Source organism: Neopelma chrysocephalum, unplaced genomic scaffold (genome assembly GCF_003984885.1).
Source record: "Neopelma chrysocephalum unplaced genomic scaffold, ASM398488v2 Primary Assembly neopelma1_25, whole genome shotgun sequence".
Lineage (NCBI taxonomy): Eukaryota > Metazoa > Chordata > Aves > Passeriformes > Pipridae > Neopelma > Neopelma chrysocephalum.
Window position 1 is genome coordinate 6079479 of NW_020897694.1, and position 22345 is coordinate 6101823.

At 37.1% G+C, this 22345-nt stretch overlaps 1 protein-coding gene across 1 annotated transcript in view; it reads right to left on the bottom strand.

Annotated features, from left to right (window-relative positions):
• VWA8 (von Willebrand factor A domain containing 8) overlaps positions 1 to 22345 on the bottom strand; it is a 186340-nt gene that overhangs the window by 53506 nt on the left and 110489 nt on the right. Inside the window, exons 26-29 of the mRNA XM_027674295.1 lie at positions 15193 to 15344; positions 5842 to 5950; positions 4771 to 4909; positions 3389 to 3591 (exon numbers count right to left, since the gene is read on the bottom strand). Coding sequence (XP_027530096.1) covers positions 3389 to 3591; positions 4771 to 4909; positions 5842 to 5950; positions 15193 to 15344 — 603 coding nt within the window. The remainder of the gene's footprint in view (positions 1 to 3388; positions 3592 to 4770; positions 4910 to 5841; positions 5951 to 15192; positions 15345 to 22345) is intronic.

A 22345-nucleotide genomic window follows, 5' to 3' on the forward strand; every position in this document is an offset into this window, starting at 1 on the left:
AATTCTCCATGTGCATTTTGCTCCTACAACCCCATACAAAACCATGCATAGAGTTATCAAAATTCTTTTCAGTCTGTATTTGCTCTTTTTCTGAACAGAAAGAAAGAGAAAAGTGTAAGTGGTGGGTACAAAGCTTTAACGAAGTAGAAGTACACCCTGAAGTACTCCTGGGCAGGGGCATTGCTGCTTCAAAAATATGAATGCAATTCTCATCTTACAAGGAAGTTACTTGAGATTTCTGAAAAGTCCTTTCAAAGTCTGTCATTTTAGTGTGAACAAAAAGATACAAGCAGAACAGGCTGCGCTCACTGAGACCAATGGCCGATGTGAGAAATAAAATCATTTACTCTTTCTTCCAAGAAGATGTAAATGTGCTTTAAAATGAGATAAATACCTGATTTGTGCAATTAAGTTAAATCCCTAAGGAGTTTACTTTCAGTAAAATTTTATTTAAATGGACAGGAAGGAATGGTGACTTTTTATTTTATATCACTGGAGGGCTCTAGTGAATCCAGATGGATGTCATCTGTGAAATAAATCACACAACCTTATTTGAAAAGCCACAGTATCATAATCTCATCTTTTCCAATAAGGTTATCTTCTATTTAAAATTGTTATTTTTTATAAATTAGTCAGAAGCATTCATCTCCAAAGACCTTTATTAAAAGAAAAAATGGAAAAAAATGCTTTTGGTATTGTCTAATTAACGTATTATGTTATTTAGGAAATAGCAGCTGTCAAGTGGCCTTTTTACTTAATAAATGCAAGTTCTTATTTCTACAAATATTGTTTATACTTCTTGGTCTTTCTGCAAGTAAACACAAACAAACCTCTAAAGCATCACATACATCATTTATACTGCTTGTTTTTCTTGTTTTGTTTGATGCACCCTTAACACAAGTGGCTAACCCTTGGAGCCTTGCCCAAAATACAGATGTGCCACTAATCTACTTTTCTTAACATGTGAATGCTGCAAACTTTTGAGTTCATGCCTGCCAGTGACCTTAGCAGATCCGAAAGCAGTCATCTTGACTATATGTTAAGGCTCCTTCTGTTGCCAGTAGAAAGAGAGAGGCACTTCCAGAGAGCAATTCACCATGTTCTACCTTAACTGGAAGGAAATGCTCTTCAGATCACCTTTATTCTCCTGGCAAATATAGAAGATACGTGGGTTATTATCTTAGGCCATATGCTTACCTGCTAACATCAATAATAATGGATTTAATTTCATACACAGCAACATCCACCTCATTTCACAGGTGCACAGAGCACATGATTTTTCCATGGCTCCACTGCTGAAAGAGTTGTGAATAAAACCTTAGCTGTGAAGACTACAACAGCAGCATTTGTCTGACCTGTGCTTTGGTGCTTTGCTTAAAAACCAATCCCAAATAAATTGCTAATGTAGTCCATGGATACAAGCATTCAGTATACAAAAGAACCCCCTTTCACTTTTTTTCTGGTGCAAGATGTGTAAGACTTACTTAAGTTCTCAAGAAGTCAAAAATTACTTTTGAATCGTGTCCTAAGTATACAATGACTTTTTGCAACCAAGTTTGTAATTAAATCAAATGTATTTTCACAACCAATGAGTAAGATCTGCCTTAATGGTAATGCTATGTAAAAAGTTTTAAGATAATGCAAAACATTCAGAATATTTTAATTCTGTATTATTTTCCAGCAGTGTAAACCAGGCTTATTTACAGATAGGATTTATTTTCCTGTAGCACTTGCCAAGAAAGGCAAGTCTGAAACAGGCAATATTTAAGCTTTGCCAGAGAAAAACATGAGGTTACAGCTCGACTGGAAAGGGACACTGAGCTACAATAGTTTCTCCAAAGAACAAATTTTATTTTAGTCTGAAAAACATATATATCATACTATCACTGAAAAATATATTCCATGAGGACAGACAAAACCAGATGCTGAGAAAACTACCTAAAGCTTCACAGAAGAACCTTTGATAAAAGCTTCATTGCTGACACCAAATGCTACCGTGATTTGGTTAAAAACAAAATGGTAGAAATTTTAGAGAATTAGAAAACAAGGAATATTGCTGGCTTGATATTAAGAAGTGTGAGACATTCTAAACATTTTTAGATACAAGATAGACTGCCATCTGTTTTAGTTTCCTGCACCAACTTTGCCAAAAAAGAATAAGGATTATTTAGAACCAAACAAATGTGTTATGTGCAACTCAAAAGAGCTCAAATGGTACTTCTATAGTTGTTCAACAAGAAGGTAACCTCAGAATCATTTTTTTCCAATTTGCATTGGAAAGTGTCCAAGGTGAAGCTAAAGAAGGCATAGGCAGTTCTACTAAAGGTAGAATTTTGTTTCTCATAAGGCATCGAGCTTAACTGTAGTGTTTGACACCACAAAGTAGCACTGACACTTGACAAACATTCCTGGAACAACAGTATCACAAAAACACTAGAAATGACTGAAAATTATTTAACACCCCAACTCAATGTAGGACAAGTTCTTCTAGACTGAAGTCTCTCACCTACTGAAAAATGTGCAGAAGAAATTCAGAAAAGGAAAAGGAAAAACCAGCCAACAACAATGACCAGATTTCATGCCCATGTCAAACCACAATGACTGGTAGGTAACATAATTAACTATTATTAATATTAAAAAATGAACAGCAGCACCACAGTATACACTGTTGTCTCTTCCCACTCTTGAGCAAAGAAGTTTTGAATTAGAAATGTTACAATCAGTTCACTGACAGTAAGAGAAAGTGGAAAGCAAGCAATATTTGTCTTCAAAAAAAGCATTTGACTCAAACCAACACAGAAGTTGTCAGTGGTTCTAAATTTGCATTGTTGATACTCTGGATGTTAAGGCTTGCATAGTCTCCTTTCTAATCTTAATACTTCAAATGTTATAGAATGAGAAATGGATTCACCAAACAAATAAAAAATAGTGGCATAAGCAACATTTTACTTCGTGACTCAGAAAACATCTCTTTTATATACTATTTGAAAAGTAAAAAAGGAAGCAGAACTTAAGTTCACATATTACACCTCACTCTGGACTTCACACTTTGCAAACATGCTGCTTGACTGAGACTCCTGAACTCGATCCACTCTCTCCCTTTCTCCCATGAAGGCCAATCTCCCTCTATCAGTGAGAAATAAGATAAGCAGGTAGAATTCAGCTTCAAGAATGTCCAGCTAAAAAGTGCAAGAGGAAAATCCCCACATAAAAACTGAAGCTGAAGGCAACTCCTAAGCTTCAAGTACAGTAAAAGAGAGAACATTCAGCAGGAGGTAGGCCTGTCCAGGCTATTTCAGTCTACAGAGGTAGAGTCCTTGGTGATCCCACCCTCATGATGCTACTTTGCTCATCATTAAATATTTAGCTGCATTTTAATTCTTTTTACCTCCTCTTCATGTAGAACCACTTGACCTTTGAGTGGATTTCCCAGAGGAGCCACAGTCACAAAAGGTTGCCAGACACTTCCAACTGTTCTTGGGAAGAGGTCATAAAGATTCACAAAGTATCCACTCTTACTAGAAACATTCATGAAGTACAAAGTAACAGGATTGCAGGTAGTAACGTAAAGAACATTTTCAGGTTCCTCTTCTGAAATAAGAAAAGAAAATAATGAAAGGCTACTGAGTGAATTGCTCTTCTGGAAATAGATGTGACATAAACTTGGTAGATAATACAGCAAAAAGTACAGAAAAATCACTTCTGTTGACACAGGAAGATAAAGAGAGAAATGATCTCTTGATACTGATTAAATATTAACAGGCAGAATCTTGTAACACTATTGACAAACAAGCAGTCCAAGACACATTTGTCTAGACAGGACTACAGCATCTGCCAGCTGCTAATATGTAAAAAACTTTTTCATTCGATTTTGTTTGTTTATAATCTTGGTTCATCCTCCTTCTCTATCCCATCCTCCCTTAAAATTCATGTATTCCTTACAGAACTTTTCACATGTAGCACCTTCCTGAGTGACTTCAGACAATTCTTGAAATCAATACAAAGCCACCTAATTTCTGTTTTGTTGCCATAAAATTCTGCTAATCTATTTAAAAGTTGTACTACAAGTAGAAAAAGCATCATTCCAGTATTGATCATTAATGATCTGTTTATAACAATAAAGTTTAGACATGTTTAAAATTAAGAACGCTAAATACATTTATGAATATTTCTAATGGCACAATTCGCTTTGAGACATAAGTAGTACAGGTCAAGGCAGGCTTGATCCAGTGAGAAAGAATTTTAATCAGCATGAGAATAGGGGAAAAAAGCACAGCACTCTCCAAGTTAAAAGATTTGTATTAAAATTGAACTGACAGAGGGAGAGTCAAAGAATCGTTTTTAAGTAATGCAGTGTTGAACACACAAATTAAACAGACTTGCAATTTAGTGGCTGTGTTCTACTCTAATTACACATCTTTCTCTTAGTTTGAGAGAGAGTTTGCATATCCTTACAAAGAAATTGCGCTCCAAATTCAATGGCTGATTAATTTTGTATTTCACCTACTGTTTAAAAAAAAAGTGGAAATAAAAAAATATTATTCCTATAGTCCATTTCCATAGTAGATATTCCTAATTCCAATATTAAAATTCCTAGTATTATGCCTGTACTCCATTGCAAACATATCTAGAAATACCCACTACTGTAAATGCGCTGAAGTGTTACTATGCTTACGAAGTCAACAGTCTAGTTCTTCATCTTCTCCAGGATATCTCACTATTTATAATACTTGGGTTCACCACAAAAGTTAGTAGCTTTTCTTACTGTACCTTTGGTTACAGTGACATCACAAACTATGTTAATTTCATCTAAAGGCAGTGTCCAAAAAGCAAGTTCTTCAGTGAAACTGAGGGACCTGGCTTCACGTCGTTCCACTGGAAAGCCTTGAATATTTAAGTACACAGGGCCCTAAAACAAATGATAACAATGAGGGCTTCCTAAAACATCCCACTCTCTATTCTTCATGAAAATCTAGAAATCTTCTTCAAGGCATAATACTCTTAACACCAAAACCAGACCAATTACTAACTAAATAAAAGGGAAAAGGAAATGCTTTCTGCAAGCTCTCTGAATGTCTGTACTACCATTTTCTTTACAGTACAGAAACCATTATGCCTTTTCACTTTAGTCTTTTAATGGTTTGGAACCATTATTGCTTAGTGACATGAAGGAGGTATCATGTACTGATAAAAACCAGTTCATACAAGGAAAAAAATCAGAATATTTTTGTTTCAAAGAAGTTTGATGGCAATTTCTTATTACATAAAGTTTAAATCTCACTCCTACATCACATCAGAAATTAAGGTTTTTCCTCACTCACTGCAGTAATAATTACTGAAGTTCTACCAAGAACCCAGAGCTGAAAAGGACTTAAAACTTTGGCTGCAGATAAAATTTTACCAAAGGTTCAGATTCAAACTTGGAAGTGCCAAATACTTGTAAGAATTCAGCTGTATGCAAAATAGAAAAAGAAAACAGCTTTCTTTTCAGTCTCTGATCGTAGTCAATAATTGAGGTCTGGGGTCTGAAACTGGCCACCTCCAAGCATCCAAAACAGCTACAAAGTTTTCACATGTGGTATTTTCAATATTCTTATAAAAATCTCTTTTAAAGAACTTCTGACAAGCTTAGTGATTTTAAAGCACATCTTATATTGTGAGGGTAAGGTATATAAAAATGATATTGTTCTAGTCAGTATAAAAACCCTAAGAACAAACGATAAGGACCACACTTTGTATACACTCTTTTTCCTAAAGAAATTAATCACATTTTAGATCCTTCATGTCCCAGTACATAAAACCAGTATTATATGAATTAAAAGAAAAGTTTAAAATACAAACCTTTACATCTATTTTTTGAGTTTCTGATGGACACAGCAGCTTCTGTTGTGCATTTCCTGGCTGATCAACTTTCCAGTAGCCCATAAATTTATGATCTGGTAATGGCAGTCTGTCAAATAATACAAGAACAAGTGAATCTGTAAATTTATTAACCTGTAACTGATACAGAATAAATAATTTAAGCAACTGCATTTTTCTAATGAAATATATCTGAAGATTCCTTGCTAAAAAAATTTCATTCCTTTTTACATTTTAAATCACAAAAATTTTAGTCTCCTGTATTACTAATACAGTCACAATCTAAGCAGCATCATAAAAGAAGAAGCAATGCATATAAAATGGGCTAAAAAGGATAAATTTTGTGACATATGCAGCAAAATATATCCAAACCATGTCTTGCTTTGCTTTATTCAGATCAGGCAGGGTGTGATAGCAACCCTTAAAGGAATTCCTGTCAGTGGCTCACTCATCTAAAGCCCAGCAGAATAAGCAAAGTAAACACTGCAGCTAGTTAACAATGCAATAAAAGTTTCATTAATTATTTCTATTCATTTTACCACTGGTCACATTAACAAAGGCAAAGTAATACAGACATGAGAGTACCCCATTGCCTTCTGGCCAACACCATCTACAGAAAGGACAGGGACATCTTCAAAAGCCACATTTACTTGCCTTGGTAAGTAAATTAATTTATTTAGTATGAATTTAGTAGATTTATTAATTTCTGTACCTTTTATTTAGGGAAGAAATACAGGGATGACAGGAAAACTCATTTATATAGGAAAAGAAAATACTGGTGTATGACAGTGTAGCATGACAGCAAAATAGGAACAGCACAATTTTTTTTCTTTCCTCTGAAGTGATTTGCAACCACTGAGAGCAATTTGAATTTGTTAACTGGCATGAATACCTTCAAGTTAATGAACTTATAACTTTTGGTTTCTTTTACTTGGGATCAATTGCTCCTAAAGAGACCTCCTATCAAAACAACATTCTGTGTTCCATGTCGTTGCACATTACCATACATGTACAGGACTTGGCAAGAGAATAGAAGACATTCTTTCTCCCAGTTTCTATAAATATCTTCAAAGTCTATTTTAAGGAAGTTCTCTTAGACTGTTTGTTAAAAGTATCTGCTTGGTCTCTTCTGTTCTATCTGATGATTCTCGTTCCTACTGTTACAATTATTTTCCCTCTCCTCACCATTTAAACTTGCCCTTCTAGATATTAGAGGTTTGCTTAATTTCTTCTTTATATTATTTCAGAATAAGAAGAGATCTCAAATAAAAAAAAAACAAAAACAAAAACAAAAAACTTCAGTTAGACTATATATGAAACTTAGGGAATTCTATTTTTGTTTTATTTTTCCCCTAAAAACTTAGAGGAAGAGTCAGGGAATGAACACAAATATCCTCTAATCTTTGCTACTCATGCAGGAAAGATGTGTTAATATTTCTTAATGGTATATTGACACCAAACCTCAAGCCACTAGGAGAAGCCAGAAATTCAAGGCAGACAGCCTCCATCACCTTTATGTGTTTGGACCATCTGCCAGGACAGTCAAAGACACTTTTTGCAAACAGAAAATTTTGTGGATGCTATAGATTGTTGGTGCTCATAGATAAATAAATATCCAGGTGTCAGCAATATGCCATTGGGACATGTAAAGTGCATCCCATTAATTCCCTCTCTTAGTCAAAGAACCAAAAGAATCTTCATTGCCTGTTTGTTGCCTAATTAAGAATATCAATAGATGTCAATGTTTGCAGAGTGATTAATTTTGAATTCTTCCTCACTTCAGTTTGTATTTTTCCATTCTTTACACCTAGCTAATCTAGCCAAAATTCTTCCAAATTAAGAAGAGAAATTAAGTCAGACTCAAAAAAAAAAGCAAGCAAGTACAATATGGCAGATGACAACATTCAACACTATTAGGGAAAAACATTCAGGATGCACTATTTCAACATACACAAAAATCTTCACGAAATTTATTCATGCAGTCAGAGAATGAGTAAACAGTCAAGTCACTATACTAAATGTCAATTTAGATGTCTGTGAACTAGCATTTTACTACAGTCTTCCATTCGGGGTTTCTAAATGATTTGTTGGCAAAACACTGGTTATTTCTTGAACCACAAGCTGTCTTGTATGCAAAAAAATCCTGGAGATTTCTTTTTGCTCTATGAGTCTGAGTAGCATAATCTCTGATATGTCTATAATCACGAATAATTATTTCCTGTTAGCTCAGTGGATGGAACATCAACTTCCACAAGGATTTGGACTTCAGTTTTAATTCCTTACACATTACTCCCATGGACAACATCCCAGAAATCAACAGCTTTACTAATAATCATGAATAGCTATAAAATGTAACACAAAACATATGTAAATAACCAGCTCTAACCAAATACTGTGCTTTATATAGCAATAGAATTACAGATTGCATTCCCAAAGAAACAAAACATTTCCACTCTGTTTCAGCATTCTGGAGATTTTCTTTGCTAATAGTTCCTCTCTTCCCTCAGGAAAACTGATTTCTCCTTTCACCTAGATTCTTGAGGTTTTGTTCTCTTCCCCATTTCTAAATGATTTACTTTCTCTGAGGCAGCAGACCAAGTCATCATAAACAGGAAGGAGCAGGGAAATGTAGATCAGAATTTAAGAATAAAACAGAAAGCAGAGTTCATAATACAGAGCTCTTTGTCAAGAGTAATAGGGATCTTATTCTTCTAGGGCTTGACAATTTTTTTTTTCTCCATCTCACTGCTCTCTCATACAAATTGGGTCCAAGAAAGACTGAGTATTGAAGAAGCTGGTGGCATTAAGGGTCTGCCTCCCAAATAACTTTCAGAAGAGACTGAGGGTGCAGAAGGACTGGAACATGCCCACACTGAAAATGTGTACACATCTTAACAGCTTTCCTCTAGCAAATATATATGATACACAGTGAAGAAGGGAAATTTTCTTCTTTTCCTAGGACTTATAATTAAAAAGCAAGTTTTGAAAATAACTTGAAGTGACAGTACTAGTAAAAGCTTCACAAGGTGCTCCTGCCACACTGCTGTATTTCAAATTAATTAACCATACAACATTTACTTAAATGGCAGACAGAATACTATGGAAATGTCAACACTGGCAAAAATATGCAAAGCAAAGAGATCTGATGGGTATAAGAAGTGCAGTGGCTTGGTAAAAACAGTACTGCTCTCTCCAGCTAGGGGTGTACAGAGTGATAGTGATTTTTTCTTTTCTCAAACCTGGAAAGGGTTTCTAAAACAGAAAAACTACAGGACAGACTGCACTAATCTTGTAAGAAAGACAAGATTTAAAAGCAAGTAATTTAAGCCAAGATTTAAAAGCAAAAACTGATCAGTTCTTTGATTATGATCTGTCAAAGCCTTTTGCTTCAGGAAAATTCAGGTTTTTTTATTTTAATGTTTATTCGCTCTTAATTTTAGATTAATTTAGGTTTTCTACATCATTACTGCTGCCCATGAAATGTATACACAAGCAGGTATTTTGTTCAGAAATGGGACTTAGAGCTGATGAGGCAATTCTACAAAAAATTGCTATCTAGCCTGAGTTTCTTCATGCACAGCAGTCTAAGGGGAGACGATCTGTCAAAAGGTAATTCTCTTATGCTGCTAGAAAACTTTTCAAAGTGACACCTACAGAATACAATTTCTTCCCATTTTTATATTTTTGATTTCAGAAAATAAATTCATTTTAGGCTATTTAAAAAATAAAATCAAACAACAAAAAAACCAAAACCCAAACAACTGTGTTCAAAAAGTCAACAGAATCTGCTTCATAAAGTTATTTATTTAGCTTTTGGAGAACACACTGGAAAATTGCTATGAATCTTGTAAGACTGAAGTTCCACTGAATGCAAATTCTTCACTGCCAGACTAGTACAGCTGCGGACATGAACTATGACAGGCAACAAAGCTGCTTAATACATGATCTTGCAAACCAGCTCAGTGCTGGCACGGAATGTATTATTCAAGGGCTCCAGTAATAGCCTGTGGTCCATGTAGCTGAAAAGACTTCCATCCCATGTAACCTTTCTGGACTAAAGTAAGATACAGTCTGCAATCAGGAAAATTCCTTAACAGCCAGTTGTCCTCAATTTATTCAAACATAATTTTGATTAAAAATATAAGCAGTAGATATTAAGAACAGTCGTACGTTAAAACTCCTGTTCGCTGATAGTCAAGTGCAAAGCCCACTCTCAGCTGCCCCCACAGTGCACAGGATGGACAACAGACATACATGATATGAGACATATCCAACAATTAACTACAGATTACCTGGGGGGAAAAACAACATCAAAGAACAGTCTCAAGAGAAAATTAAAGCTGTTAAAATTACATATTTATATTACATACAGAAAATTCAGTTAATGTAAAAAAATATTCAAGTTATAGCAAGCACTTGGATGTGGATAGTGACAGGAGGAAAAATATGGAATGGCAATTTCATCAAGGATAAATGTCATAATTAGAGCTAAATGCTGTTTTACCTAGAAACTGCAGATGGTCTAAACTGTGCACCAAAGTGGCAGATTAACATGAGTTCAGACAAATTTGATGTAACAGATGTCAACAGGAAAAACAAAGTGTAATTGTACATAAAGAAAGATAATGAGTTAGTACCACGAGTACTATTATTTTACCCACTATGTCTTGGCAAAGCATCACAGACAAGCCATCTGCTTTACACACAATACTGATAAAAATTATAAACTACTGGACAGGTGATATGAGGAAGGACAGACAATACCATAATGTTATAACCTGACAATACGGAACATGTCAGTGCCTTGAAGAATGGTTATCATAGAATCATAGATTCAGCCGAGTTGGAAAGAACCTCCAAGATCATCAAGTCTAACCCTTGATCCAACACCTCTGTCGTTACTAGACCATGGCACTAAGTGCCACATCCAGTCTCATCTTAAAAACCTCCAGGGACGGTGAATCCACCACCTCCCTGGGCAGCCCATTCCAATGTCTGATTACTCTCTCTGTAAAGAATTTCTTCCTAATATCCAACCTAAACCTCCCCTGGCAGAGCTTAAGACCATGCCCTCTTGTCCTGATGCTGGTTGCCAGGGAGAAGAGACAAACCCCCACCTGGCTACGACCTCCTTTCAGGGAGTTGTAGAGAGTGATGAGGTCTCCCCTGAGCCTCTTCTTCTCCAGGTTAAACCACCCCAGCTCCCTCAGCCTCTCCTCATAGGACTTGTGCTCGAGTTCCTTCACCAGCCTCGTTGCTCTTCTCTGGACCTGCTCCAGCACCTCAATATCCTTCCTGAACTGAGGGCCCCAGAACTGGACACAGTACTCCAGGTGTGCCCTCACCAGCACTGAGTACAGGGGAAGAATCACTTCCCTGGACCTGTTGGCCACACTGTTCCTGATCCAGGCCAGGATGCCATTGGCCTTCTTGGCCACCTGGGCACACTGCTGGCTCGTGTTCAGCTTCCTGTCAATCCAAACTCCCAGGTCCCTATCTGGGAAAAAATGACAACTGAAGAAAACAAAAAGTGCAAGTAAAGCATTGCTTTAGAGGTCTAATATATGATACTAATTTTGTAAATAAACAAATCAGTATCTACAAATTAATTTATGTTTCAAAATAGAACTACTGCAAGAATTATTTTCTATATGGTCATTAGACACCATCTAATCTTTCCATCCAAGATTAGGTATATTAATTCCAAAGTTTTATCTAAAATTCCCATAAGACTCACTGCTAGCGTCTGTTCAATTTCCCTTGTAATTTCAGCTGGATACAACCCTAAAGTTTCTTCTGTTGAGACCCTGTATTATAGTGCATTGCCAGTGTGTCTCATGGCTTCTTTCCTGTATTTACAGCAGTTATGTTTCAGTAGCAATTTAAATAATTCTGATTTATACAAGTTTTATATTAAGTAGTACATGACAGGCTTCTCCAAAGCTTATTAAAATAAAGATTCCCAAATCATTTGATACAAGACATACCAGAAGATACCTGTATAAAGGACTGAGCATTTCACTGTAATGATTTTCCTGTCCTAGAATCTCCCGGAAATGCTTCTATAATGCAAAACTTTGTATTCTTATACAATGATTTTGCTGTAGGTTTGACTAACATCCTTGAGCAGAATTGGTTTGGACTACTATCCCAGTGTTCATGCTACTTAGTAGAAACCCTGAGCAATTTATTATGATAACTAGTAAGTCTTAGAAGTCTAGAAAATTAAGACAGGAGCATAGAAGTGATCTGTGGGGGTATGCTGTTTTTGCTCACAGCAATGTAGAAATCATACCTGGTAAACCTTCAGACTGTCAACTTGTGAAAGCCTAGAAGCAGGTAGAAAAATGAGCTTAAAACAGAAAGTGATCTTGACAAGTCAGAGAACTAACTTGAAAAAATACAAGACAGTAAGAAAAATGTAAGCATGAAGGAAGTTGATTACATAAAGTGACGACGGGATAAGAGCCATGGAGGGTTCTGCAGAAAGGATGTGGAGGTTTATGTTTAGAAAACCAAAGATGAGTTAAACATTGAAAGAAATGCAAACATACTGAGCTTTTTAAAAGGAACCGTGGCATGAAATACATCTCTATACATCTACATTCTATACTCTTGTACTGTACTTGGTTCCAGTAGAAACGAACTCGCCCAGTTTCACACACAATGCTTAAAGATAGACACAAATCAAGTGAAGAGAAGGAGCATAAAAGAAAAATAAAATCAACCAATGGCCTTAAAAAAGAGGAAAGATTGAGAGGTGACTTTCTAATGGCATGGATATTTAGCAACAAGACTGACTTGCTTTGGGAGGTTATAGAACTCCATCTCTGAAGGTCGTCAGGCATGAATCATGAAAAAAAGGTATAAGGTTTCCTTAAGGTAGTGGGATGGACCACATAAGCACCATTATCCTCCTCTCAGATTCATGGAAAACATTAGGGAGGAAGTCAGTACTCTAGTACCTTTTCTGCAGTGGTCCAAACACCATATACCAAATTACCTCAATGTGTCCATCACGGGAGCTTGCAATTACGGACTGGAGTAGATTTGAAGAGATTATCTCAATGTTCTTTTACCCCAAGGCAGAATCAACTGTGCTGAAACCATTCCTGAAAGATATGTCTGTAATTCAAGGTGATCTACCTGCGGCTTACAAGCTACATAGGGTTAAATCTCATGATCAACAGCAAGGCTGTCCTGCAATGGAGCAGTAGGATAACCTCAAATTCCAGCAGTAGTGAGGGACTGAGACCCATATTTCTGGATCATGAGAGCCAGGTGGTCAGCCCAGATGGTGAGATCTAAGAAAATGTTGCTTATCAACTGTGTGTGAACCACTTCTGTAGTTTCTCCTCCCCTTGGGTATCAGTGTACAAAGAATGTGCTCATAGCTGCCAGTCAAATGAAGTTGATAGGCATCTTGTAGGGTTCTTGTAAGTCCTTCATCCTTGGCGTAACCTGTCCTATAAAACCTCAGTGATGAATTAAAAACAATCAGGTGATTATCTTTAATTCAATATAATTGCATCAATATAATTAGTGCATTCTTCTATTTTATCACTTCTAGACTGAGCTGTCCCCAATTACAGCAGTCTTTCTCTTATGCTTCCTAAACCTCTGATCTTCTCATTACCAAAGAGTCCTCTCCCACATCTAAGACTTCTAAAAAATTATACAAAGAGCAAATTTCTCAAAAACTATAGCAAACATCATAATTCTTTAAAAGAGAAGTTACCAAGAGACTTTTAGCAAAGAAACTATGGCAAGTTTCAAGTGTGTACTGTCAATTCGGCAGAAATTGTAGTTGTTGGTTTCCTAGGCATGTAATAATCCTGTCAACAAAATTAAAAGGTACACCACAGGCACTACACTGCCAATCTTTTTGAATAGTTATATGTAGGATGTTAGATATGATAACAGTAGTACTCCAGCAGGAGAAACCTACATTCACATGGACACTTAATGTCATAGAATGGGTAAGGTTGGAAATGACCACAGCAGATTATCTGGTACAACCTCCTTGCTCAAGCAGGGTCATTCTAGAGCACATGGTACAGGATAGTATCCAGATGGTTCTTGAATATTTCCAGTGAGGGAGACTCTATAACCTCTCTGGGCAATTTGTTCCAGTGCATGGTCACCCACACTGGAGTAAACATCAAGACATCATGCCATTTAAATCAGTCCCTCCTTAGCAAATATAAAATGTATGTGTCACATGGCAAACTCAATTTTCTATATATCCATAAAGCTTTCTACATGAAAGGGAAATATTTGTTTCTTCAAAAATAATTTATGTATTAAAGTTCAAGACAGAGTAAGTTTTCCAATTGCTTTTCAATATGATGTACTTAAGCTTGTTTCCTGTGAATTTTAGAAGAATTAATTATATTTGTTTCATAGAATCACAGGATCATAGAATGATTTGGGTTGGAAGGGACCTTAAAGATCATCTAGTTCCAATCCCTCTGCTGTGGGCAGGAACACCTTACACTAGACTAGGTTGCTCAAAATTCCATCCAACCTGGTCTTGGACACTTCCAGGGACGGGGCATCCACAGCTTCTCTGGGCAACTTGTGTCAGTGCCTCACCACCCTCATAGTAAACAATTTCTTCCCAATACCTAATCTAAACCTGTCCTCTTTCAGTTTAAAGTCATTCCCCCTTGTCCTGTCACTACATGCCCTTGTCAAAAGCCCCTCTCCAGCCTTCTGGTAAGGTCCCTTCAGGAATGGGGTGGGGCTTGAAGGGTAGAGGGCATTAATACGTAATTTAGCTATTTTGATTCTAACCTCTGGAAAAAAGTATATGGTGTAATATGTCAACTGGTAATATAATTCAAGAATAATAGTGATTTACAGACACATACAAAAATGGCTCTTAGACCCTACATGAATTGCCCCATTCGGCAGAAATATTTTCGTAGAGCCTTTTGCGAGCATCAAAGACAAAACCCAACTACCACTGAAGACAACTTTTGTTTCTACAGATTTAGATGATAAATAACAGGACAGAAGTGTGTTGCGATTCAATTAAAAACACAAGAGAAGAAACAAGTATTTCCCTTTATTAAGATGTAACTGTTTACCTTACAAGCTATCAATATGTACATGGACATTAAAGATTAATTGTAATAATAAGCAAATACTCTATTATGAAGTAATTTATATTGTTGTAGCTTATTTGGAAGATTATAAATTTGAACCAGTGGAGGATTGACTTCCAAGCATTCCAGGTTGTTTTTAAATCAGTTAGCAGCAAGATAACACACTATAAAAAGTGATCATGAGAAATATGTCTTCTTAACATATATTTTATGTTATTCTTACTCCTTGGCCAGCTGTACATTGGTTGGTTTTGCTCCAATAGGTATCCCATGTTTGTGCAAAGTGTTGTACAAAATTTCACACATTTCATTGTTGTAGGAGTCAAAGTCAAACACGTTTCGAACAACATTTGCGAGTCCTTCAGCTGGAAATTTCTGTGAAGAAACAAAGACCCCTGAATATCTTTCTGTGACTATCTATTAAGTTACAGCATATCATTACATACTTCTAAGATGAATAGTTGTAACAGTAACTTTTCTCGACAGAAAAATGCTTAAGTAATCTATGCTTTTAGTTTCCAAAATAAAGAAGGCACATAATTTCTGAATTAAAAATTGTTGAATTAAACAACAAGCATGTGACAATTATTTAATAGTCAAGATCATTAATAGTGAATTGTTTTCATTATACACATTACAAGATGCTGTAATCATATAAAAATATAGTTAAAAGCAGCCTGTATTTTTTCAATTTACTTTCTGTAAACAATGAAGATCGGACACAAGTACATATATTTGTATAATTCAGCCATACATTTAGGAATCCTCACTCTATTGTTGAATATAGAAAAACAGATGATACACTGCTTGCTTGCCAAAAAATACTTTACGTCATGATGGATTTTTGTAGAAACAGAAATTCACTTGGGATTCACAAAGTTTTTTTTCTCAATGAAAAATACTAGTTGGAATGTGCCATGTACATTAAAAAAATCCCAAACGTTTATCAAATTTTGATCAATTTCTCCAACAATGGAAGTTTTGTTACTGTATTGGACTGATGATTTTGCATGAAGAATTGGTTGGATGGTTGCATCCTGAGGGCAGTGGTCAACGGTTCAAGGTCCTGATGGAGATGGGTGACAAGTGGTGTCCCTTGGGGGTTGTACTGGGACCAGTACTGTTTAATATCTTCATCAATGACATAGTGGGACCAAGTGCAGAGGGACCTGGACAGGCTTGAGAAGTGGGGCCGTGGGAATCACATGAAGTTCAACAAGGCCATGAGCACAGTGTTGCACCTTGGTTGGGGCAACCGCTGCTATAAATACAAGCTGGAGAGTGAAAAGATTGAGAGCAGCCCTGCCAAGAAGGACTTGGAGGTACCAGTGGACGAGAAGATGGACATGACCTGACATTGTATGCTCGCAGCGCAGAAAGTCATTTGTACCCTGGGCTAGATCAAAAGCAGCGTGACCAGCAGGTAGAGGGAGGGGATTCTGCCCCTCTACTCTGGTCTCACAAGACCCCACCTGGAGTACCGCACCCAGCCCTGGAGTCCCCAGCACAGGAAGTGCTGGAGTGAGTCCAGAGGAGGGCCATGAAGATGATCAGAGGGCTGGCATACCTCTCCTATGAGGACCGGCTGAGAGTTGTTCAGACTGGAGAAGAAAAAACCCTGAGGAGATGTTTAGGCAGCCTTCCAGCACCTAAGGGGTTACAAGAGAGCTGGAGAGGGACTTTTGACAAGGGCATGTAGTGATAGGACAAAGGGGAATGAGTTTAAACTGAAAGAATGCAAATTTAGGTGAGGTATTAGGAAGAAATTCTTTACTATGAGGATGGTGAGGCACTAGAAACAAGCTGCCCAGAGAAGCTGTGGATGTCCCAATCCTTGGAAGCATTCTAGGCCAGGATGGATAGAATTTTGAGCAACCTAGTCTAGTGGAAGGTTCCCTGCCCACAGCAGGGGGGTTGGAACTAGTTACCTTTTAACCCAAACTATTCTATGATTCTATAAGTTAAAATAAGAGAAATAAGAGAAATTAAGAACCACTCAAAGAAACTTATGCCACTGATTAACAAAGAAACTGAGGTGGAGGATCCCAAGCTGCAGCAGGTATATGCCCAAAGGAGGCTGTGACCCTGTGGGAAGCCCACATTGGAGCAGGTTGGCTGGCAGGACTTAGGATCCTGTGGAAGGCACACACTGGAGCAGTTAATGCAGAACTGCAGCCTATGGAAAGGACTCACACTGGAGAAGTTTGTGGAGGTCTGTCTCCTGTAGGAGGGACCTCATGATGGAGCAGGGAAAGAGTGTGAGGAATCCTCCCTCTGAGGAGGAAGCAGTAGTAGAGACAATGTGTGATGAATAGACCACAGCTCCCTGTCCTCCTGTGCTGCTAGAGGGGAGGAGGTAGAGAAAGTCAGGAGTGAAGCTGAGCTTGGGAGGAAGGGAGGGGTGGAGTGAAGGTGTTCTAAGATTTGGGTTTAATTCTCATTGCCCTACTCTGATTTGATCGGTAATAAACTAATTTCCCCAAGTTGAGTCTGTTTTGCTCACTACAGTAATTGGTCCTTATCCATGAGCCTTTCATTATATTTTCTCTTCCCTGCCCAGCAGAGGAAGGGAGTGACAGAGTGGCTTTGGTGACACCTGGCCACGGGTCAGCCCACCACTGATGTAAATAGAGCAAACCAAATAAAAAGCATTTTAAAAAATAATCACCAAATTGCTATATATCCCAGAACCTTGCTGCTTAAGAGTTTTATTTTACCTTTGTTTTTTTGGCAAGAGATGGGGGTGAGAACCTTTTTATTTAAAAACTTTTAATTTTTTCTTCATATGCATTTCATTCAAATACTAGATATTTCAGACCAGGACCTGGATGCTTCAATCTCAGTATATCTCTTTTACAGTAATGAAGATAAATTTGTGAAGAAGTATTTTAGGGAGTTGAAGTCTTATTCCCCACTAGTGAACTAGGCTAGTACAAAGAATTTGAAAAATAGACTTCATGTAAGTGTCAGAGAAGTTTATAAATGTATTAAAAATAAAGATATTTGAGTCTTGCTTAAAAACTAAAACAGAAGAAAGCAGAAAATTTTCCTAAGTGTTTTGACCTGTACTATTAATCAAATATCAGCCTTAGTAAGGAGTTTAATATTTTTCCCAACTTAATAAATATCTAATCTCTGTAATAAAATACCTGTGACACAAGCAATACTAAATTTAGCTAGTTACTGTGATAGACTGGAATACCAATGCTAAAATAGGCTTGTACAAACCTTTTTTAATCTGTGGTATACATGGCACAGAATATTTTAGTACTAGTGTTGGTATAAAAGTATGCTAAACTATGTCCTGCTTTTTAAACCTCTCCATGAGGTTCTGCATTATCACAGTCTTGCAAAATACAAGTTATTGTGGGATAATAAGATGTCCTACAGCCTATGCCATCCTTGTTACAATGTCCATTCCATACTGAATTAAACAGGTACTAAACCCAAAATTTCTCCCAACTGCTATTCTAACTTAAGTTTGTGACAATGTTTAATAGCCAAAGTACTAACTTCTATAATGAAAATTGCACCTTGGAGTCAAACATACCGAAAAAGAAAAGCCCACCAACTTATAAAAAGGTACATGATGGTAAGGTTCATAAACGCGTAAAGCTACTTAGTACTCCGTATGCAGGACTTTATTTCAGTCTGTTTTCAAGTGTGGTTTCTTTTTAATAAGAAGAGCAAAACGTGTCCACAATTGTGCATACTCCATATAATCAAACTCTCAAGCACAAGTCCTGTGAGGAAAGGCTGAGGGAGCTGGGGTTGTTTAGCCTGGAGAAGAAGAGGCTCAGGGGAGACCTCATCACTCTCTACAACTCCCTGAAAGGAGGTCGTAGCCAGGTGGGGGTTTGTCTCTTCTCCCTGGCAACCAGCATCAGGACAAGAGGGCATGGTCTTAAGCTCTGCCAGGGGAGGTTTAGGTTGGATATTAGGAAGAAATTCTTTACAGAGAGAGTAATCAGACATTGGAATGGGCTGCCCAGGGAGGTGGTGGATTCACCGTCCCTGGAGGTTTTTAAGATGAGACTGGATGTGGCACTTAGTGCCATGGTCTAGTAACGACAGAGGTGTTGGATCAAGGGTTGGATTTGATGATCTCAGAGGTCTTTTCCAACCCGGTCGATTCTATGATTCTAGATTCTTTCCTTAGGTACATGATGAACAGTGCATTTTCTCTGTTATCCCCTTCTCACTGCAAAGCACAACCAACAAACTGGCACCAAGATATCTTATTCACTCATGATCTGCTCTTTCACCTGTCCTGCACTAGATACTGCAGAAACCTTGGTCAAGTGCTTCAAATAATATCTGGTTTTCACTAGTAGTCTCCAAGTATTTCCATGGTTTGCTGAATCATTGCATAACTTCTGACATCGATACCCTTCTCTGCAATGAATTGCCTCAATAGTTCCATACCTCTTGGACACCATGAAAAATTTCCTGAGGTACAACTGATCACTGCTGCCAATAAAACCTGTTTCGAACACAAGTCACTTGTCAAAAGGTCCTCTACTTCAGTTATTAAAAAAAAAAATCACAAGTCTCTCATTTCAATCAGAACAAATCCAATCACTTTTTAATAACTGCTTGGAAAATTGCTTACTGAAGAAAGGAAATGACCGTTTACTTAAAGGGAAAAAAAAGAAAAAGATAAAAGAAATGAAAGAGATTGAATGTTTGAGGTTTCAGTTGAACAAAAATAAAAAAAATCATTTGGTTTCTATTGATTTTTAGAATGAGATTACTAGAGAAAATATTGATCTCTCATCAGCCTGTCTGGTTCTCATTCATTGATTCTTCCCCTTACACCTCTGTGTGCACCTCAGAGTATTTTCACAGCTTAGATTCTTGGCTATTCCTTAAAATAGTAAGTAACATAGGTTTTGTTTGTAACAATTTTATATTTTTATTTATATATTTTTTGCTTTATTTGATACAGAATTTGGCTTGGTAAAAAAATCCATGTTTTTATGGATCTAACATTCCTTGAGTAGATGTATTGTTATAGTCTGCTTAAAGTCTATGAGCAAAATAGTAGTTTTTTAGTACAAATAGAGAATCTTAATTAGAATATGGTATACTCACTGCCCTGAAAACAAAGTCATAAATAAATCTCGTATTGAGTCTGCAATGAGTTCAGATTTTTTGTTTTAGACTTCCACCTTGTGTTCTGACTATCACTCACTTCCCTACATATTCTAGTGCCTTCAGATGCCTGTATATTTTCCATCTGGCCAGCACCACCTCAAAGGTCCACCCTGCACATTTTAACAGATCTCTCCCTACCTGCTCATTCCTCTGTGCTCTTGGTTTCCTCCTGCAGCCCTGATGCCCTTTCACTGAATGTTGCCAGCTCTCTCTGTGCCTCCTCAGTTGTCCTGTCAGCAGGGCAGAAGCATCATGTGTATGGCTTTCCTGAGCCACAGGTTAATCAGCGCTCATGTCTTTAGTGGGCATCATTTACTGACAAGCAAGGAGCTGAATTCTCTCCCTGTCTTTCCACTCACAGAGACACTAATTTCAACTTGTCCCTCTGTCACATAGCCACTGATTTTGATTAAATCAGTAGAAACCTAATTACCTTTGAAAAGTGGTAACTGAGATTCACTGTGGTTGGCTAAAAGGGTAAGAAGTTATTACTGATGCGTTTGGCAGCAAGGTGAGAAATGAATACAAACCGTGATTTGATAAGCCTAGTTTTCTTTTGAGATTAGGCTTAACATAAAAAAAAAGTCCTATTTTACCACAAAAGCTTACTGAACAGGCCTAAAAGCCTGATGATTAGTAGATTTCAGGTCCAGAAGGTTTCTTAGACATTTACTGCTTGAAAACTGTTATACTAGTGCTTACTATTAGAAAACAATCTCAGATACAAATAAGAAAGAAGGCCTATCAGAAAAGTCTCAGCTTTCCCAAACTAAAAAAGAGTTAGTAAAAAAGCTATTGCCATTTTATCTGGGCTAATGTGGGTTTCCTGATTAACATCTGCCAAGGCCTCATGAAAAATAGCATATTAGATTGCAGAGAGGCAGTCATAGCACACGCTGGTAGTTACAGGCAGCATATGGTAATCCAGCAGAGCAAGAACAGAGCTTCTTAGCTTGCCCATAAGCCACTATTAATATAAACACTTCTGACATTTGACACAGTCTGAAAACTGGAGGCAAACAAGACAAAAAGGTTATATTCAGGTCACCTGCCATCTAGAGCTTCAAGACCCAAATTCCCTGTATAGTATGTGGGGAGAAAAAGTTGCAGCAACCAAGTTAGGTACCTACATCAGACAATTTTCCCTATTCCTGCAGTTTCGTGTCTTCAAAATAGTTTGGTGTCTTGACCTTCACCAAAAAAACCTTTCCCTAAGAAAAGTTAATATAGAGGCAACCTAGCTCTGAACACAGTGTCTAAACTCCAAGTAAATTACCACATGTCCTCTACTTGCTAATCTTTATGGGAAGATAATCTTGTAATTGCACTCTAGAATCAATCCTATATGCTGAGGACCACAATTAATCGGAGTGTAGAGATTAGTTTAATAATATGCTGATACCATAGTAATCAAAATATTTTTAACTGACTAGTCCCGATGCTCAGATATGCTCTCAGGTAGCAGTAATCAAAAGCAATTTTTTTCTCCACAACATTCAACCTTTTTTATACAGAAGCAAAAAATTCTAAAATTATGTGAAAGAAATCAACACAATAGTATAAAGAAAATGGGGCTGTGGAACCGCTGTAAGGGAAATTGTTTAACAACATGACTAACTTCCCTCCTTCCTTCCTAAGAACCAGCAATTTTATTGACTCATTTCCCTCCTTCCTCTTTCTTCTCTACCTGAAGACCTAAAAGTTTCTTACTTTGGAATAACCATTATGTTTTTATTCATTGTTTACATTTGGCTCCTCCCAGTCTTTTTATTTATTCAGATTGAAAAACAAGTTAGAGTAAACAAAATGTTACATCCTTTCAAAGAGACTGGGATTTTGAAAACAAACATTACAGAAGAAATCAAAGCTGTATGTTGGAGATTTATTTGGATATTTTCACTTTGAAAGAAGTGAAAGATTAGCAGATGGGAAACTTCCCTGCTGATCTGAGCCCAATGCCCAGGTTGATGTGACTGTACTAACTGATTAAGTGAAGGAGACAGAAGCAGAGAGTTAAATGCCCTTAAGACAATTACCAATGCAGCTCTTTCGATCTTCAATTAGATGCTATTCACACTCAAATAAAACAAGAATTAAGTCCTGTGTTTCTGCACCAGTTAGTAACAGAAGACAGTACAACTTCAGATTACTTGGAGACAGATGATGAAGGAAAGAAGCTAGGAAGAAAGGTAGGAACAGAAAAAGGGTATGAAGACAGG